The 18,877-nt window shown below is 39.6% G+C and overlaps 1 protein-coding gene across 3 annotated transcripts in view; it reads right to left on the bottom strand.

The window, feature by feature from the left end:
* Positions 1-18,877, bottom strand: part of RPS6KA6 (ribosomal protein S6 kinase A6) — a 79,616-nt gene that overhangs the window by 44,814 nt on the left and 15,925 nt on the right. For 2 of the 3 annotated variants that reach the window (XM_048863682.2, XM_048863685.2), the window contains exons 3-6: positions 13,220-13,336; positions 6,150-6,231; positions 5,208-5,288; positions 2,419-2,498 (exon numbers count right to left, since the gene is read on the bottom strand). In XM_048863682.2, the coding sequence (XP_048719639.1) occupies positions 2,419-2,498; positions 5,208-5,288; positions 6,150-6,231; positions 13,220-13,336 (360 nt within the window). The remainder of the gene's footprint in view (positions 1-2,418; positions 2,499-5,207; positions 5,289-6,149; positions 6,232-13,219; positions 13,337-18,877) is intronic. The other variant, XM_048863683.2, reaches the window with a different exon arrangement.

Genomic DNA, 18,877 nt, shown 5'->3' with positions numbered 1-18,877 from the left:
TATAACATAACCAGTAATAACTTCAAGCATTTTGGAGGTCTATATTCTTAGAATATTTTATTTAGGTCTTTAAAACCTCAAATTATATTCCAAGATGAACTATTCTCCATTTGCTGAAATCATTGAGAGTACAAAAGGAGCGTAGAAACTTTGTTCATTTAGTCTCCTTATATAGGACTAGTTAGTCTTGTATAAACGGTGTTGATTAAGTAATATACATCAACATTTGGAACTATGAATACAAGATGTACTCTTATTGCTGAACAGCTCTGCTCAAGATTAAGAAATATTCCTAATTTGCACAGCGCACAGGTATTACTGTAGTTTGTCATGTCAAAGTTATATGCAACAGAAATAATAAAAGAATGAATTAAGAATGAAGTACAATGAACAAAAACGACTGTTACAGTCCAAAGACACAAGGGAAGTTTCCAAATCTCCAAATACAATTATTCTAATTATTACTTTGCAACCTAACAAGATTGCACAAATTCATTTTAAATACGATTTCCCCCCCAAATTAAATGTGGTAAAAACAAATTGCATTAAGTTTTACTTCTGAAGGGAAAGCTGCAGTAAAAGTGCTTTATTGGATGGATATCAGACATTTTCTGCATTGCAGCGGAAAAAGTCCCATACATTAGAATTTTAAAGACCAAAATTAACACTTAAATATCTTATTAACAGCTAAACATTCAAAAACAATTTCAAATATGCCTGATAATCCATGTGTGGGATGGTTTCAAGTGGCCCTAGGAACCGACCCCCCCCCCATTGGCCTGCGTCATTCACTTTCCATTGCCATGTGGTATTGCAATAGAAAACAGTGTTTTTAAAACTATTGTGTTTTCTTTATAGAAAACATCAGGTGTTTTTTAATATACAAAATTAAAAGTTTTAAAAAATCATGGTACTTTAGAAATAATCTGAAGTTTGTTGAAAACCAAATATAAACTTGAGTAATAAGTGACCTCAAAATTATTGCTTATTTCTTTACTCCTAAAAGAGAGATTTCTCTCTTTTTCAGATACCCAGCCAATATTTTTACAGCCAGATTTGCACCCTTCATTTAAGTGTCTATTTTGGAGGATCCATATATTCTAGCTGCACTATCACAACAAGACCTGAAGTCATTTCCTATTATACTGAGATTTCTTAAGGGAGACATCTCAGATCAAATGGAAATAGAGATTGACCACTTTCCTGGTTTATGCCTCATTCATTCTTAACAGGTCTGCTGACTCCTACAAATAGACAACTCTCTCAATATTTTCATAGCACAGCTACAGGATATTTACATTGAGTTTAGTTGTGAAATACTGAAAGATCACTATTGCAAGCTAATAAAACGAGTTCAATGTAATTTTAGGGCATATACTAGGTATATGTTCCCTGACCCATCCTCAATATGTAGCTTGACTTTAGGAAACAGATGCACTGAGAAAATCCAGCTCATTGGTTCTTAAAGCTTAAGGATACTAATTTGAAACAACTACTGACAATCTATTTCACATCAGCCAGCTAGTTTGCCCAATTTTAGACAATGTCCTCTGTTAGACATTATCAAAAGGAATGTCTTGAAATCATATGGAAGTAGATTTAAAATGAGAAACAGACTCGTGAAATTTATGAAGCACTAAAAACTCTCATTACGAAGATATTTTCAAAAGTTTAATTCAACACCTAGAATTTTTACAGAAAAGTTTTGAAAAACAGAATATTTCTTAGCTTGGAATATTACAAATACCATTATAGTCCACATGCAATTTCACAGACTGACAGATTTAAAGACATGTCATCAGAGTAGCACAATTAGCATTCCTCCCCAAACAAGCAATAGTGAGCTGTCAATCAAGGTTGTGATTTCTCCAAAATTGGGGGCAGGGGGAAAGGAGGGGGGAGAAAAGTATTTTACCTAGAAAAAAAATATTCGATTCAAGAAACTAAACACTAAAATGATTCAACAGACTCAGGGGCAGCTAAACTGACATCAAACTCTAATCACACCTGTGTTCTTTATTATATAAACCTGATTTACTTCAACTAGGTCTTTATGCAACAAGACCACTTTTAGATTAGAGAATTTGGTATGGGGAGGTACAAAAAAGAAATTTTAGGCCAATTATCAGTAAAAGTTTGACACTGAGGTTTCTTAAGCGATGGAATATCGTCCCAAGGGATGGATATTATTATAATATATATATTTTTTAGGAGTTCAGTTGAACTTTCACATATATATATAAGTGAAAGTTCAACTGAGCTCCTAAAAACAAATGGGTCAAGAATTAGAGAAAAAGACAAAAGGAACAATCCAATATTGGTAGGGGGTTAGACAAGGATGTCATTTTCCAGCTCTAATTTCTTTGCGTCTTTGAACCAATTTTTACTATTGTATTCAGTTAAAATGTAGGTACTTACCTCTTTGGATAATCGCGTGAATACATCTCCTCCCCTGAGAAAATCCAATATTAAATATAGCTTCCCTTCGGTCTGAAAGGCTGATTTTAAAACATCACAAAACTTAATGGATAGTTTTATATGACAATGGTGAAATTAGACAAAATACTCAGGCATTCTATAATACTTTTTTACGGCTTTTATTTTAGCGTAATAGAGCAGTTGCTTCTGAACTGAGGTAATTCAATTAGGCATGAGAGCCTCATATGAGCTACTGAAATCTGTGAACTAACCTGAATAATTAACACCACACGAATACTGCATCAAAATGTACTATATTCATTTATTTGAGAAATGTAATTTAGTTTTATTCATTTTGTTAATACTTTGTACAGGGAAGTTTGCAAAAAGTAACCATTACTAATATATTACAAAGTGTTAGTGACAAGAGATCTCACTACAGCACTGCCGTTCTATTACATCTTTGCTAAGCATGGGGAGACCCCCCCCAGTATTTGTACAATAATTATGTTTTTAATTATTGATATGGGAATTAATGAGGTTCTACTATAATAAAATTTGCCCACAAGTTGTTAGGACTTAACACAACAATTTGAAAAATTAAGAGTTTCGGAATTCAAACAAGTCATCCACGCACCACCACACCCACTGGTGTGCCAATCTCAGTTTTTATATTGGACTAATATTATTGTACCTAAATTATTACAAAGTATTGGTTTTAAAAATGGAAAAACAATATCTGTGGGACATTTTCCAAAAGCTGTAGGAAGTCTTTGGGGAGCTTAAGAATAGTAAAGGCATTCAAAAATAATGAAAATGTTATATGACTGTGATGGGGTATTGTATTCCTCATTCTGGTTCTGAGAAGGTTGAATTAGGCCAGGCAGACCCAACCAACCAATTAAGCACCAAGTCACGAAGAAGAGGCTGTGGTTACTGGAGCAAGAGGGGCCTTCAAGGTGAGAAAAGACGACTGATAGGGACACCGCCAGAGGAGGGCAGAGCTAATCCCCAGGACTGCCACGAGGAGGAGCCACTAGCAGTAAGTGGACCCCGTGGCAATGGTGTACGATTGAAAAATGAACAAGGGATCAGATTCTGTGTGACTTGCTCATATATATGTACAGTGAATGGGAGAAGCACAAGAAGCCTCTTACTCCAACCCCTTGCACTGCCCATTAAAAGTCAAGTAATTACATTTTAAACTTAGTGATACATTTTAAACAGGGCCTGCCAATCAGATTCTAAAAGGACATTCATTTTTCACTTCTGGTCAAAAGCTTTCTACCTGCAGTTGGTAAAAAAATACTAAATGAAAGGTAAGATAAAAGCACCATTTTTCCCCCTCCCGTTTGTTTACATTTAACTGCACTTTGTGCAGAGTCTGTTTCAGTTTTTCCCCATAAAGTTAGTCAACTTCCACTTTTGTTTGTTACAGCAACAAGGGAGAAAAATATTTTAAATAAGAAAATTATACTATAAAAATTGACTGGGGGGAGGTATAACAACTGAAACCAGGCTTAACTTTTTTTTTAAATTGAGTGGATTTCAAGTTGATTGTGTCTCTCCCTATAAAGAAAACAAGTTGGAAGTAGGTGGGGTGAGGAAGAGAAGCATTTCAGCCAGTTAAAGACATAGGATGGCAGTGCTTGAAACCTCTGCCAGTGGAGAAACAACAAGACCAACAGCAGAATTCAGGTCTAATGAAACTTTCAAAAATAGGATTGTGGGGAGAGTCTGATGGACTGTGAATGAGAAAATAAAGAAGCAAAAACGGAGGAAAACAGAAGCCAGTGACCAAAAAGGGCTATAATATAGAGGTCAGGATCCCGATAATACATGCCCGATAACTTTTCAAAGGTCATGAAAATCTATTTCTTTTAAAAAGATTAAGATAAATATTTTCATTCTTCAGTCTTATCAAGGGAATCTTTTTTTTTTTTTTTTTACTATACATGGTCTATTTAGATGTTTTCTTATGTGCATGTTACCATTTTACTATGTGAAGATGTTAATTGTTTATAAATCTATCATATGCTTTTAAAGTATTATAAAAAGGTAATTATGTTTTCTTGATTAAGTGCTTAGGAATTGTTTAATGTGTGTTAAATTGATCACGTGCATGTTTTATTTAATGTACTCTTTAGTCTCTTGGGAAAAGCACTATCCTGATCTGAACTACATTGGAACAGATATGCACATACATGAGAGAAATATATCCCTGAGAGGTCTGCAATTCACCTTAAGATGTGTTCATATCTTACAGAAGAAAACTCCGACAAAAGGCCTAAATGACAAGACTCTACACCATGCACAGGCTGTCAGTATAGAATGGACTAGGCAGATACTTTGACACAGAGTGAGATGTAACCATAATAGTGAAAACTGAGATATGCTCTGTAATTATAAAAGGAATGTTTACATAACTGAGGGTATAGCCAAACCTCTCAAGGCAGAAAATACTGGTTCTGTTAAACTCTGCAGAGATTAATGCTTCAGAAAGGCTGGATTGATGTTTATCTGTTAATGTCACTTTTTTCCAGAAAATGTCCTTAGTTACATACTGGAAGGTAGAAATTACGAGTCATCTATGCCTAGCTTTCACATTATCTGTACCTGCTTACAATAACTGTTAACAAAAATAAGGCAGAAGAAGATTACATTTGACGTGCTTAATGAAAACTAGGTTTTAGAGCAAATCCACTCCAACTATTAAGAAAGAGATGACTAATGCCCTTAACATGCTAATCCTGCCAAAAATATATAGGCAACAGAACAAAAATACCAACCATAGTGCAGTTTGACGATAAATGGATGATTTACTTCTACTAATATATCTCTCTCCATCTTTGTACGAACTCGATCTCGTACTGAAAAAAAGCAGAATACTAATAAATAATCCTCTATTTCAGTAAAGTGAAGGTAGGACAGGAAGGAATAGATAGTAAGTTCTAAATATCCAGAGAAATATAAAATAATCTTTATTTACCCTTTAAATCATTTCTTTTTATTTTGAGATATTACATTTTCCCTCTTACCACTATATATTTTAACCTTTCTAAATTCTGCAACAAATCCAGCTATATTTAGTGATCTAGCAAGTTTCTTTTCAAAAATCGTAAAAAAGTTGGGGAAGATTGGGTTGTTTGGTGGTCAGGTTTTGTTGTTTTTTTCTAGGGGGGGGGGGGCTTCAGCTAATTTCAACTTCTAGATTCTGCCCCCGTGAATATGTATTGTCTATTAAGATCATATTTTGGATTTTCTAGCAGTAACACTTCATGACCAAATGTAACCCACAGTGGAGTAGAGTCCAGTGATGTGTCTTGTAAAGACAGAAACACCTTATAATTTGGCTTACTTTGACTTCCCCAATAAAGCAGGGTTGACTCAAAACTTGACAAATGAACAGTTTTGACCAAATTAGAACCATGGAAAATACAGGAAAACTGTTTATCTGTAATTCTCTTGTTGTAATAAAAAAAATGTTAAATGGACTTACAGAAGGTTAATATTAAAAAAAACCTGAAGACATCTGGACAGGTTTGAAATAAATTCTTAAGGCATGGCCTCAAAAAGGTTAATTAAAAAAACTGATGTCAAAGAAAGAATTATGACTTCACTGAAGGAACAGCTTGTTTAAGACAGAGGGCTATTTAATACAAAAATATTGACAATACTGACTTCAACACAGGAAGTATTTTCCAAGACCATTATAAAGAAAACACACTTACCTTTCAGAGAAGCTTTTTTCAATACTTTCATTGCATAAAGCTGCTCAGCATCAGGACCAATTATTTTCCTCACAAGAAAAACCTGACCCAAAAAATATTTTATATTTCAAATTATTGCTAAAATTGTTATATATAACAGTGATTTAGTTTGAACAAAAAGTTATCATGGTCTGTTTTAGTATGAGGAAAAGAGAACAGACTGCACCAAATCATAGCCTCCATAGGGAAAAACTAAAATAATGGGGGTAGGGGCAGAGAAAATCAGCAGGTTTTCACAGTACACCATTTTTTTGAGAAAGCAATTATTAAATCCAGTAAGGGACTATGAGATCTTCTTTTGGTTGGATGTAGGAAGGAGCACCAGATGCTAGGACACACACACACACACCCCTGTGCAGGCAGAGCAACAAAAGTAATTGCACTCTCACCTCCACAAGTAACCGGATTGCAGGTGGTAGAAACCCCTAGGGTTCCTGAAGTAGCTAGACCCGGGTTCTAGGCACTCTTCAGTTTTTCTACAGAGATCAGCTTAAATTAATGCTTATAGAATGAATATTAACTTACATGCCACGTACCTGCATATTTTACACTAGTGTGTTAGGAAAGGGCAGCATGTCAAACAGGTGTCCCTAGCTCTGTCTCCTTCCCTACAAATGCTATGTAACCTCAAATACATAATCTCTGAAGTTGGAGTGTGAGAAGAAGGGAGTGGGGAAATACACCATTTAAGATCAAGGCCCTGCACCTTGGGGGAGGAGGGGGTGCCACTACAATTTTTCCCCTCAGTCTGCTTAAATTTGGAGAGTATGATCTTGCAGAGTAACAAATGTGATTAGAAAAATCGATTGCTACGGATTATGTGCATTTCCATACTACGAGCTCTTCCAGCGTAACTACTGAATTACCATTTCTAATACATTTCAATGGAGCAAACTTTTACTACATCATCATAACATTAAAGTCCAATCATAGGTTTAAAAGTATGCTAACAAAAACCTGAGGTTCAAAAGTCTTTTCATTCTTATATTTATTTCCAGATTTTCAACACTAGAAGCAAAAAATGTTACCACTCTGTTTATGGTTTTAACTAGAAGCGGTTAAATAAAAGTATACCATATATACTCGTTCATGAGCCAAATTCTTTTAGTAAAAAAGAGAAGCACCAGAGAAGGGGGTCAGCTTATGAACGGGTATAGAGAGGGGAAATAGGTCCTTCCCCTCGCACTTGCGCCTCAACCACACACCTCATTTATGCTCAATTATTTGAGCATAAGCTTTCGTGAGCTACAGCTCACTTCATCGGATGCAGTGAGCTGTCTCTAAGGTGCCACAAGTACTCCTTTTCTTTTTGCAAATACAGACTAACACGGCTGCTACTCTGAAACCTGCCAGAAAGAGTGAAGGAGACAGCTTTGGGAGGCATGAGAGAGACAGTTCTCACACATACAGGTGACAGCTAATAGCCAGAATGATGACACCACAAAGAGGGAGAAGAAATAGAGGGAAAATAGAAGGAAGAAAATGGAGAAGGCAAAGATGAAGAGAGCAGGGGAGAGAAAACATTGAACCACAAAACAAAAGAAAGACCTAATCAGAAAAAAACTGAGTGGAGAGAGAAAAATATTGAGATATAAATAGTACTGAAAATTAGTGAACATGAGTGAAACAATGAACCCTAAAGACCACTGAAGGAACAAAAGACAACACATTGTGGACAGGGAAAGAAAAAGAAAAAATATACGTTACTTTATTTTTATAGAAAGACTGCTTTATTCAATGCTTTAATCAATGATTTTATGGTGGTTTGGCTGTTTCCAATAAGACAAAATTTAGAAGTTCTCACAGATTTTGGATGCAGAGGCCAACAACATTTCCCTGTAATTTTAACCCAGAAATTGACAGATGTAGAGTAATAGCTTCTCACCTCCAATCCATGCCTCTTACAGCTTCGCTTCCCTCTCTACAAGAGGTCCCACTACTGAACTAACTGCTCATTCACCCACTGAAACTTCATCCTTAAATCATCACTGGACACATCCTTGATCATGTGTGCATCACAGTCCAAAATATGATTAAAAAGTTCTAGGAATTTGAGGATAAAGAGACTTAATATCGTAGGCATAATACTGAACTAACAACTCAACCAATTTTGTGACTGTATAGTTATTTGCCAGTGAAACTAGACAATTTTAATTTTCCCAAGTCAAATGAGGTCTACTCTGAATAGTTTTCTGCACTGCCAAGTTTCTCATGCAGTGCTTATAACTAACACAAGGACACCTGAAAAAAGTTTTAACTCTGAGTTTTACACTTCTAATGTGAAGTGCAACAGAAGAAAGTTTAACTTCAAAAATAATATTTTTAAATCAGTTCTATATCTATCTTTATATTTATTTTTCAATTAAATCAGGTATAAAGTTTTTAAGGTCTTGAAGCTCTATTTGGATAAGAATTCAATTCTGCATTTTGAAAATGACCTCACCCAGCCATCACTGAAGAAGAACAACTAGAGCCTGGGGTTTTTTCACAAAATGCAAAAACACAACAATTAAAATGAAAAACTCACCCCACAGCAGCGGCCCCTGAGTCTCCTGTCCCACAGCGCTGGGCCCAGCTCCAGCCATTACAACCTGGCACAGGGGACTGGAGCACCACTGAGGTTTGGCCCGTCCACCTCCCTCTGTCATGACCCCCAGACAGGGCCTCCACTGTGCCCCCCCCGGCCCCTTCCCACATACTCCTGAGGGCAGAACCTGACCCCCCCGGTGAGAGGAAAATGGATACAACCAAATAGCAAAACACTCCCCAAAATAAAAAGAATTTCACAGAACTCTAAGTATAACCTTGGTGGTTAAAGCAATAATTAGTACTGAATTCTATCAGATGCCTCACCACTCTGTAGGCCTACGGACAGTGATCAGAAAAGCCTTGTATCAATTTCTGAGGGCCAATATATCCACATTCCTTTCCTACACAGGCCCAGTAGCAGTTGCATGTGCATTTGTCACCTTAGGACTTGATTACTTCAACTTACTGCATATAAAGTTGCTCAAAGGCTTAGGAAGCAATAATCTACCCTCGAATACCAGAGCTAGAGAACTAGACATCTGTCAGAGTAACTTGGGTGGCTTCAGTAGTCCCTCACTGATGAGCACTGCAAGATGTCCAGGCATGGAGGTGTGTAGGAGGTCTAAGAGCTCGTGCAACTTTCCCTGGACAACTTCCAACGGAATCTCAAATGTACCTGTCATTCTGCATAGCAAATTTGTCTGTAAGGTAGATATTACATGTACCACCACTCATCAAGAGGTAGCAACAAGACAGGTGCTGGGATGGAACAGTCCTCCACCTGTAAGTCCTCATCAGAGCCCTGATCATCCCACACAGTCAACACCACGGCAGCATGAGCTGACAGTGGAGTGGACAGTGGGGAAGGGGTTCTAGCTCTGGACTGGGGTGCAGAAGCTAGTCTTCTGGCTTGTAATCTCCATAGTGCTCAATAAGGCCATAGGTTCCAGTAAGTATAGGGAGAAGGAGGCCATGGGGCGGAAACCAAGGAATAGTACCAATGGGATAATAAAAAAAAAATTCGTCCTAGATTCTCACTCTGAGGTGTAAGGGTTTCAATACCTAGACCACAGAGAATGTACTGGAGACTCCTCGTTGCTATTATCTGAGCCTGAGGAAGAGATGCACTCCTCCCCTTGTGGGGCTGGAGCTTGAGTAGTTGGGAGCACACTCAGGCTGTGCTCGGTACTAAGCTTGGGGTATCAGACCATACCTTTATTACCAAAAACAGTGCCCAGTACCAAAGAGGCCATAAAGTAAGGCTATGATTTTGTCATGGAGGTCAGGAAGTCACCGATTCCGTGACTTCAGCCCCCAGGGGTAGCCCTGCCACCCTCAGCCTACGCGGGCAGCAGGGGAAGCCCCACTACCTCTGGCCCAGGGGGAGTCCGCAGCTCTGAGCCGCGGGTGGATGGGCACCGTGGAGCTCCGAGCCGGCCCCACAGCTGCCCAGCAGCTTCCCATTTTCATAGAAGATCATATAGTCCAACCCCCTGCTCAAAGCAGGACCAATCCCCAATTTTTGCCCCAGATCCCTAAATGGCCCCCTCAAGGAATGAACTCACAACCCTGGGTTTAGCAGGCCAATGCTCAAATTCAGGGACAGGTCTTAATTGCCCGAGACCTGTCTGTGACTTTTACTAAAAATATCCGTGACAAAATCTTCACCTTAGCCATAAGATCCCTTGATATCACACAGGTTTCAGTATCAAGTACATTAGTGCTGCAGGTGGGCAAATGTAAGGTGCCTGTACCAGAGATATCAGTAACAGGGGCTTCAATGCAAGGGGTTTGTACCTGGTAATTTCTGACTCAGTGGAGAAGTTGGTCCCAGTGTTCTGTGACTGATGCCTAAGTGGGCAGCATAGGGTCCCTTCTTGGGCCTTGAACTACTCTTCTCAAATGTAATTCAAGGGTATTTCTAGTTTCTTAAGGTAGGACCCAGTGATGGAGGTCTAGACCTCTTCCCCTTAGAGATTTAGTCCTCCTTCCTCCCCCCAACCTCTGAGGTTTTAGCAGCTGTGGAGGATGATTCTTTACAATTTCCTGTCTAAGATATAAAACCGAGGAGTACTTGTGGCACCTTAGAGACTAACACATTTATATGGGCATAAGCTTTCGTGGGCTAAAACCCACTTCATCAGATGCCCAAATAAATCTGTTAGTCTCTAAGGTGCCACAAGTACTCCTCGGGTTTTTTTGCTGATACAGACTAACACAGCTACCACTCTGAAACCTGTCTCAGATATATAAGCCTAAGAGCCAGTGGAAGCACTCTGAGGAGGAATAGTCAATATTTTCACCCCCAGCTGCTTCAGGATCTGAAGAGAAGCGCAATGATCTATCCAGACACAACAATTCTGAGCAAGACTTTCGACTTTTGAGTTCTTTGAGAATGATTTACAAATGGCACTTCTTTCTTGTATGTACCCCTCACCATGTCACAATAAGCACCTCATACGTCCATCAGAAAGAGTCATTTTTAAGCCTGGAGGTGTGCATTCAGTCATAACGATAGGATCCCAGTACCAGGAAGTCTCACAGACAAAGAAAAGGGCTGCTTCTTATAGTAAGAAAGGAAACAAGTGAAAAATAGCTCAACTAATCCTTTCTATTTACAATACAATGGATAGATCACAGTGAGGGAGAAACTCACTGGTGGTTCCAACTCATAGCCACAGTAGGGACAAGGAACTAAGAGACAGCTGTGGTCACCCCACCCTTTATGCTCTCAGATGGAAGGCACAAGGACACTCAGGGAGCAGGCGTGGCCCCAAACAAATACTGCTGACCAAATGAATCCAAACTCAAGTTCATGGGGTGCAGATGCTCAGATATTGCAAAGTGGACAAATTCACATTTTTGGTCAAGGAGCATCTGCAACAAAAATCTTTTCAGCAGTGAAATGTTTCATGGTACAGCATTGTTCTAACAGAGTCAATTTAGAAAGTTGGCCACACTCCTGGTTTAAATATTGCATATTGTAAAAAGTTAAGCCCACACAACATCCAACCAGATGACACCTCATGTATGCTGATGTAATACCTAACGAGCAAGTTAAGGACATGTCCCAACAAAGGACTGAAGTCAACATGACAACACCCCATAGCATCCCCCATTTAAGGCTGAAACATGTTTCTCTGGTCCATGCTGTATTCTATTAATAGTTCTTTCCAAACTCTAATTAAAACCCGCTTTCTCAATCTATTGTTTAATGTCATTACCTTCCTAACCCACCTGTCTGTGTGGGGCTATCACATACATAGAATAAAGAAACATTTAAAATGTGGAAGAGATGGACTTAAGAGAAAAGAATTGGCTAAACAACAATTCAGGGGGTACATATGACAGGTCAAGCATATATAACGTATGATTGTAAAAACACCCAACGGGTATAATTAAGAGTTATGGAATAAAAGTGAGAAGGGATCATTTATGCTGAACTTCACAGGAAGCTTCTTGACAGATCTATTGGGCTGTGAAGTAGTCTCCCAAGGAAAGTCTCAATGCATAGGTCAATTAAAGCTAGACTGGACAAAGCACTAGTAAGTGCACAACAGGGAATAATCCTACATTAGCAGGGAGATTGAGTAGATAAAAGACTTTTCCCATCTCTCACTTGTGAGAAAATATGTACTCCACATTTAGAGACAGTAACTGTGGAACAGGATAAAGGAAACTTGCCACAAATATCAAGTGATACTATATACCCTTCCACAAGAGTTTTATCCTCCTCATGTGACATGGCTAAGTAAATGAACCCCACCGTACATCTCTTCTGCAAGAAACTGACAATTGATCTCAGCATGGATAGCAGGAAGAATGGAGTGGAAACACTGGTCTTAGTTAGACTTAGTTATAGCAACAAAAAGGGTAAAGAATGTCTAAAGGACAAGCAAGTTCAGGTTAATAGAGGGCTACTGGGTGCAAGGTTTAAGTTTTCTAATACTGTCACCTCCACATAAGAACTTACAAGTCAGGGAATAACATCCTCAAAAACAAGCCAATTTTCACAGGTGTGTGTTTGTGGCTTATTAGGCCTCTAAAAACCATGTCGGCCTTCTCTAACTCAGTCTCAAACTGCTGACAGTAACCTGTTTCATCAAGATTAAGAATGTTTTTGTATTATTCTGCACCCAGCCTTGCAGTCCTGTTACTTATAGGAAAATTACCCTTGACTTTAATGGGAGTTTTGCCTGCATGAGAACTGCAAGATTGTGCTCCTAATGCTAAGGATAAACAATATGGTGATCAAAGGGAGAAATTCATGTCCTGCTTCACAGGCAGAGTTGCAACATACAAAGGCCTCAAGAATCCATCAGTACCCAGTGACACTGTAAACTCTACAGGAAAAAAAAGATGTACTTTTGACAGCAGTCAGGAGTATTCAGAAGCTATAAAACCAACTTTAATGGAGAAGTTCATTAATGTTAACAAGTAGGACTAAGTAGCTGTCTATTAGAAGTAGAGGATTGGGATAAAAAAAGAAGTTTGTATCTTACCTTTCCAAATGATCCCTGACCAAGAACCTTAAGTAATTCAAACTGTGCGGGATCTGCTTTCTCACACCCTTCTTTCACATGATGGGTAATAGGAATTTCTTTCACATTTCCTTCATCCTGTTAAAAAAAAATGAGGTGGGGCGGAAAGAGGGAGGAAATCAGCACAACACTGAAAAGTATTGAAATAGTTATCTCTTACAATATGTATATACAACTACCGGCTGCATTTGTAGATAATTATTGGAAGGGCACTAATGTTATTTTTATAATTTAACAAGTCATTTTCCTTACTGCTCATATATATTCTCCTTTAGGAATCCTGAACTTGAAGTCTGTTTCCTCACCAAATTCCCTTCCACTAAGACAATATTCTTTATGGAAGGGTTGTAACCATATTATGGATTGTAACCATTACAAATTTCCCCAGAAGAAAGGAATTACAGCATCACAAGGCTGAGATGGCACATCCATTCTAAATCCCTGGCTTCAGTTCCATTTAGCTCTCTCAAAAATAATCATCTGGGGCTGAAATTTATGCTTGGCCTTGGCCAAAATATTGTTAATTAAAACTTACTGGCGATTCCCTCATCCTTCTGAATTAACTGAGAATAAAAGGAAGAGTCCAGAACAAACAGCAAATGAAGTTATTGACCTGAACAACAGAAGGATGTGCATCATTTGGTGACAGTCAACAGAAGATGAATAGTCTATCTAAGCTTAAGAATTCTTCATGGAAAAGCCACCCCTGTGATATGTAAAACAGTTCACAGAAAGATCAGTCTTTGCTGTCATCAGTTCACTTTTTTCAAAAGTTGAGTACAAATCTGAGGTTGGGTAGGAGATTCACCAGGTCTTCAACTACTCTAGCTGCTTCTTGCAGGGATGGCACCTTCTCTAATAAGCAGTGCAGATGACAGTATGAAAATCTGTGTGTGCAGCATGACAGCAGCTACTATTAAGAAAACCCTGGGAGCCAAGGTGAAACCAAATGAGATGATGTACTGTTGATGTATTTAACCCAAGGTGAAAGAGAGAAACTTCTGGTGAGCCACACAGTTAGAATATCAAATAAGCATCCTTCAAATGAAGTTAAGTGCTTAGGTCTACCACAATAACAGAAAAGGTCATTTGAGCCTTGAAATATTTGAAGGTGGAAGAGATCGGATTGAATGAGAAAAATGCTGAAATTTCTTGAGCACTGCAAGCAGAAGTGAATAGACTCCAGAGAATCTGGCCTGAACTGACATTGGGCTTACTGCTTTCAAGTCCTGGAGGTGCCCAGTTACTACCCACTTCCTCATTATTAGTTCCTTCCCATGCTCAGAAGCTACGTCTTGAGGGAAGATAGCTAAAACTCAATACATACACTATGGTATTGCACCTCAGATATGGGGGGGATGGGAAGGGGAAAGCCAACCCTGCCTTTTGTGGGAGGACTGGCTTTCTGGCATCAAAATTTTTCCATGGCCAGTTTGAGGAATGGGAGAGCTACTGCCTAATATCATGCATCAAAGCTTCCAAGGTCAGATATAAAGAGTCTCTTGAGGCAAGAACAGATATGGAAACTCCCAGATGATCTGTGGAAGCTCTGCTGATCCTGATTTAAGCAGGAAAAGCAGTGCTTCCTATAAATAGACAGTCTTTCTCCTTCAGGTCTTGATTCAAGGCCTCCCCCACAAAAGCCTCTTCTTTGTCAGAAGCGACAATAAGATGTTGTTTTGTTTGGAATCCCGACAGCCATATTCAAAGCTAGAGGGTCCTTCTACTCATATTAACAGGCAAAAGTAAGAAAACTGTGTGCATGCTTCTGGGGGAAGTATCAAAGTCAAAATCCAAGGTTAGGAGTTAACTCATTAAGCTTTATGCCCAGGCAAACAGGTTAATTTTTTCCTTTGGTGCAAGAAGCTACAACTGTAAAGTTAACTCTCTGTTTTGTGACAAGATCATTTCTCCTTTAACTATATTAAATGCCCAGAGACTTCATTAATACAGCAATACAGTCTCCTATTGGTTTCTTGTGCCCTTCCAGAACAGGAAGAGTGGCTAACCTTAATTTTCTGAAAGGTAGAAAATACAAAGTTAAGATGCATTCCAGGGGTGGCACGTATCTTAACTCTGCTTCTTCAGGAGCTGGCAACAACCACTGGGAATGGTTCAGTAAGGATGCTGCAAAGGTTAAACAAACAAAGAAAGCGGTAGATTGTCCATCTCTTGATGTCTTGAAACCAAGACTGGATGCCTTCATTTTCCTCCTTTCACCATTCCCTCCCTAAAGGTCAGCATGGTTTCATGCTCAGAATAACTGATACATATTTTGTTTTATAAAATGCCTCATAACTGATTTGAAAGATCTTTTCCCAATGTAAGTCACCAATACGCTGCAATTGTCTAGGCACATCTTGCCAGCATAGAGAGAGTAAGAACAGAAGAGAAAGGGATGAAAAGAAGAAAAAATAAATCAAAAAGATCTTTTTTTAAAAGAATCACCACCACCCCCTCTCAGTTGTAGGACAGCACCTATTTCCCCTTTTGTGGAAGTGCTGGGAGTGGTCACTGCTACTGAAGCTTATGAATAGCTGAGGTGGCATCTTCATAATGCTGGCAAACAGTTTGAAAATTTGAGTGCAGGAACAAGTCAAAGCAGGGGGATTATAGGAGTGAATAGAGTGATTTGAACACATAATAAGATTAGTAAGAGATAATTGTACATCTATAAATACTTGTATCCTGACTAAAAACACTAGAGTACAAAGATCCATACATTGTACAATTGATAATTTTGCAAGCTAGATACCCAGAACCAAAGTGTGGAGGCAGATGGGGACAGTCCAGTTATGCATCAGGAAACGTACCATTTCTGAAAAATATGCTGTTTCACCAAAACCGAAATGTTTAGCAGATATGTTTCCACAAAACTTTAGTTGGAAAGGTTTCTGAGTCCAAGGAAGAGAGAGAAAAAACACAGTTTAGCTCAGGGGTTCTCAGACTGGGGGTTAGAAGAACAAGTGCTCATTTCCTTTCTTTTCACCTGTTAAGCTGGGGTGGTCAAACTACAGTCCGCGGGCCAAATCTGGCCCGCCAGCCATTTTAATTCAGCCCTTGATCTCCTGCTGGGGAGCAGGGTCAGGGGCCACTCCACACAGCTCCAGGAAGCAGCCGCATGGCCCCACTCCAGCTGAGTAGCAGGGTCGGGGGCCACGCCACATGGCTCCCGGAAGCAGTGGCATGGCCCCCGCTCCGGCTCTTACACATAGGGGCAGCCAGTGGCTTCCACTCTGCACGCTGCTCCCGCCCCAAGTTCCGCCCCTGCAGCTCCCATTGGCCAGGAACCACAGCGAATGGGAGCGGACGGGGCAGTGTCCAGAGCCGCCTGGCCACATCTCTGTGTAGGAGCTGGAGAAGGGACTTGCCGCGGCTTCCGGGAGCCATTTGAGGTAAGGGCCACCCAGAGCCTGCACCCCTGAGCCTCGCCCCAACCCCCTGCCCCAGCTCTGATCCCCTTCCAGGTCTCCAAACCCCTTGATCCCAGCCCGGAGCACCCTCCTACACCCCAAATTCCTCATCCCCCCCACCACACCCCACTCCCCCACCCCGGAGCCCCCTCCCGCACCCTGAACTCCTCATTTCTGGCCCCACCCCAAAACCCGCACCCCCTCCTGCACCCCAACCCCAATTCTGTGGGGATCATGGCCCGCCATACAATTTCTATTCCCAGATGTGGCCCTCAGGCCAAAAAGTTTGCCCACCCGTGTGGTAAGCTAAGGAAGCACAGCACAACTTACTACATTTCCATACCCTCCACTTCCATACCACCCCTCAGTGTGTTCTGGTAGGAGCAGTGGCAAAGCTACTTCATTTTAAAGAAGTATGGCTCTCTCCATCAGCACAAGGAAACAGCAGCTGAACCACACTGGTGCAAAAATCCCTAATGTAGACAAGTTCTAACATCCAAGCCCCAGTCCATCCAATACAAGAACCAAAATCGCCTTTCCAACTGGTTTTCATTCTACACATATTAGCAAGCTTACAGCAGCACAGCTGTACTGATGCAGCTGTGACGCTGCAAGATCACTCATGTAGCCACTCTATGCCTACAGGAGACAGCTCTCCCATCTACATAATTAAACCACCCCCAATGAGCAGCAGTAGCTATGTCAGTAGGAAAGCGTCTCCCGCCGACATAACACCATCCACACCAGCACTTCTATCAGTGTAATTATGTCGCTCAGAAGGGTGTTTTTTCACATCCCTGAGCAACATAAGTTATACCAACAAAAGTGCTAGTACAGACATAGCATAAGTTTTGCTTTAAAGAAAAGGCAGGAAAGAAATACTAGCAGAATTCAAGTTGCCTGGTGACAGCAAGAATTTCTTTAGTTATACATTTAACTGCCTAATAAAATCTTAAATAGCTGTTGATGCTTCACATTAAGACAGAGAAACATTTTACTTAGAAGCCTTTCTATTTCAACATCACTGTCTTCATTTTTGTTCCTTAATACTTAGAACATTTGCATGAAAACAAATTTCTTAAGAGTTCATCTGCTCTTATGTTTATCACCCACCTTGAATCATTATCCTCTGACATCACAATTGGTTGCTGTGGAAACTGACAGTTATTAAACGGGGAACTCAGGAGAAAAATTTGTTTTTCATGCTAATGTCAATTAAAATAAAGAAGAAGTCAATTATAAAGGATGCTTTATAAAGGTAAAATATTTATTTTAAAAAGCAGCTTATTTTATATTTAGTATTCTCTACTATTAGAGAGTTGCAACTTGGCACCCTTGCTGGACATGCAGAGACCTCTGCAACACCCGTGTCAAAGAATGAATAGATTTAAAAAAAATGATGCTCGGTTTTACTTTTTGGTGCATAAAAAAAATTAACAAATTCCAATGCTACTTTTATAAATTTCAATTAGGTGAAGCAACTACCAAAGTGTGGTACATTTGCAGTGTATTTGCTATAGGCATGTCTACACAGTCAGTGCATGGCAAGCCAAGGTGTGAATCTACAACACACTAATTGCTGTGCAGATGCTCCTATCAGGCACTAGAAGTTCTGTAGTGCACTCTGACTTTTGGGAGTAGCTTCGGCAAGTTAGTTTGCAGCAAGACAATGCATTATAGGTTCACACTCTGGCTTGTGCCCAGTAACTTGCCCTTTGCAAATACATTTCACCACAAGTATAATTCCACATAATCTGAACCTGATCATAAACTTTAAATTTTAATATTTTTCCCCAAAGGGTCACTCTCAGATTACAAGTTTCCCCAACAAATCTGATATAATTAAAACTGAAAATTTCTAAATGCTAATTTATTTTACACTATTCCTCTTTACGTTCATTCAGGTTGAACACTGAAAATATATTAACCCGTTTCTATTTTATTTCTAGTCTAGTCTCCCTCGATTACAAATCTGGTTAAGTGGTTTTGTGCTTTGCTGCCTGGGCAACAACATCCATTTCAGGGCTTAGCATGTGCCAAGCCTCACTGACTTGCTTGCTTACATAAGAGGTAGTTAGTTTCAGCTGCTTAAAGTGGAGGTAATCCAGCACCTACAGCAATATCACTATCAGTTTTGGCTTGTTGCTCAATAATTTATTTACAGCATGAGGGGAGGGTGGCTCCAAGCGCTTCACAATCGGATCAA

Source organism: Caretta caretta, chromosome 9 (assembly GCF_965140235.1).
Source record: "Caretta caretta isolate rCarCar2 chromosome 9, rCarCar1.hap1, whole genome shotgun sequence".
Classification (NCBI taxonomy): domain Eukaryota; kingdom Metazoa; phylum Chordata; order Testudines; family Cheloniidae; genus Caretta; species Caretta caretta.
Note: the sequence above shows the minus strand (reverse complement) of the source record. Positions and strands in the feature narration are given on the sequence as shown.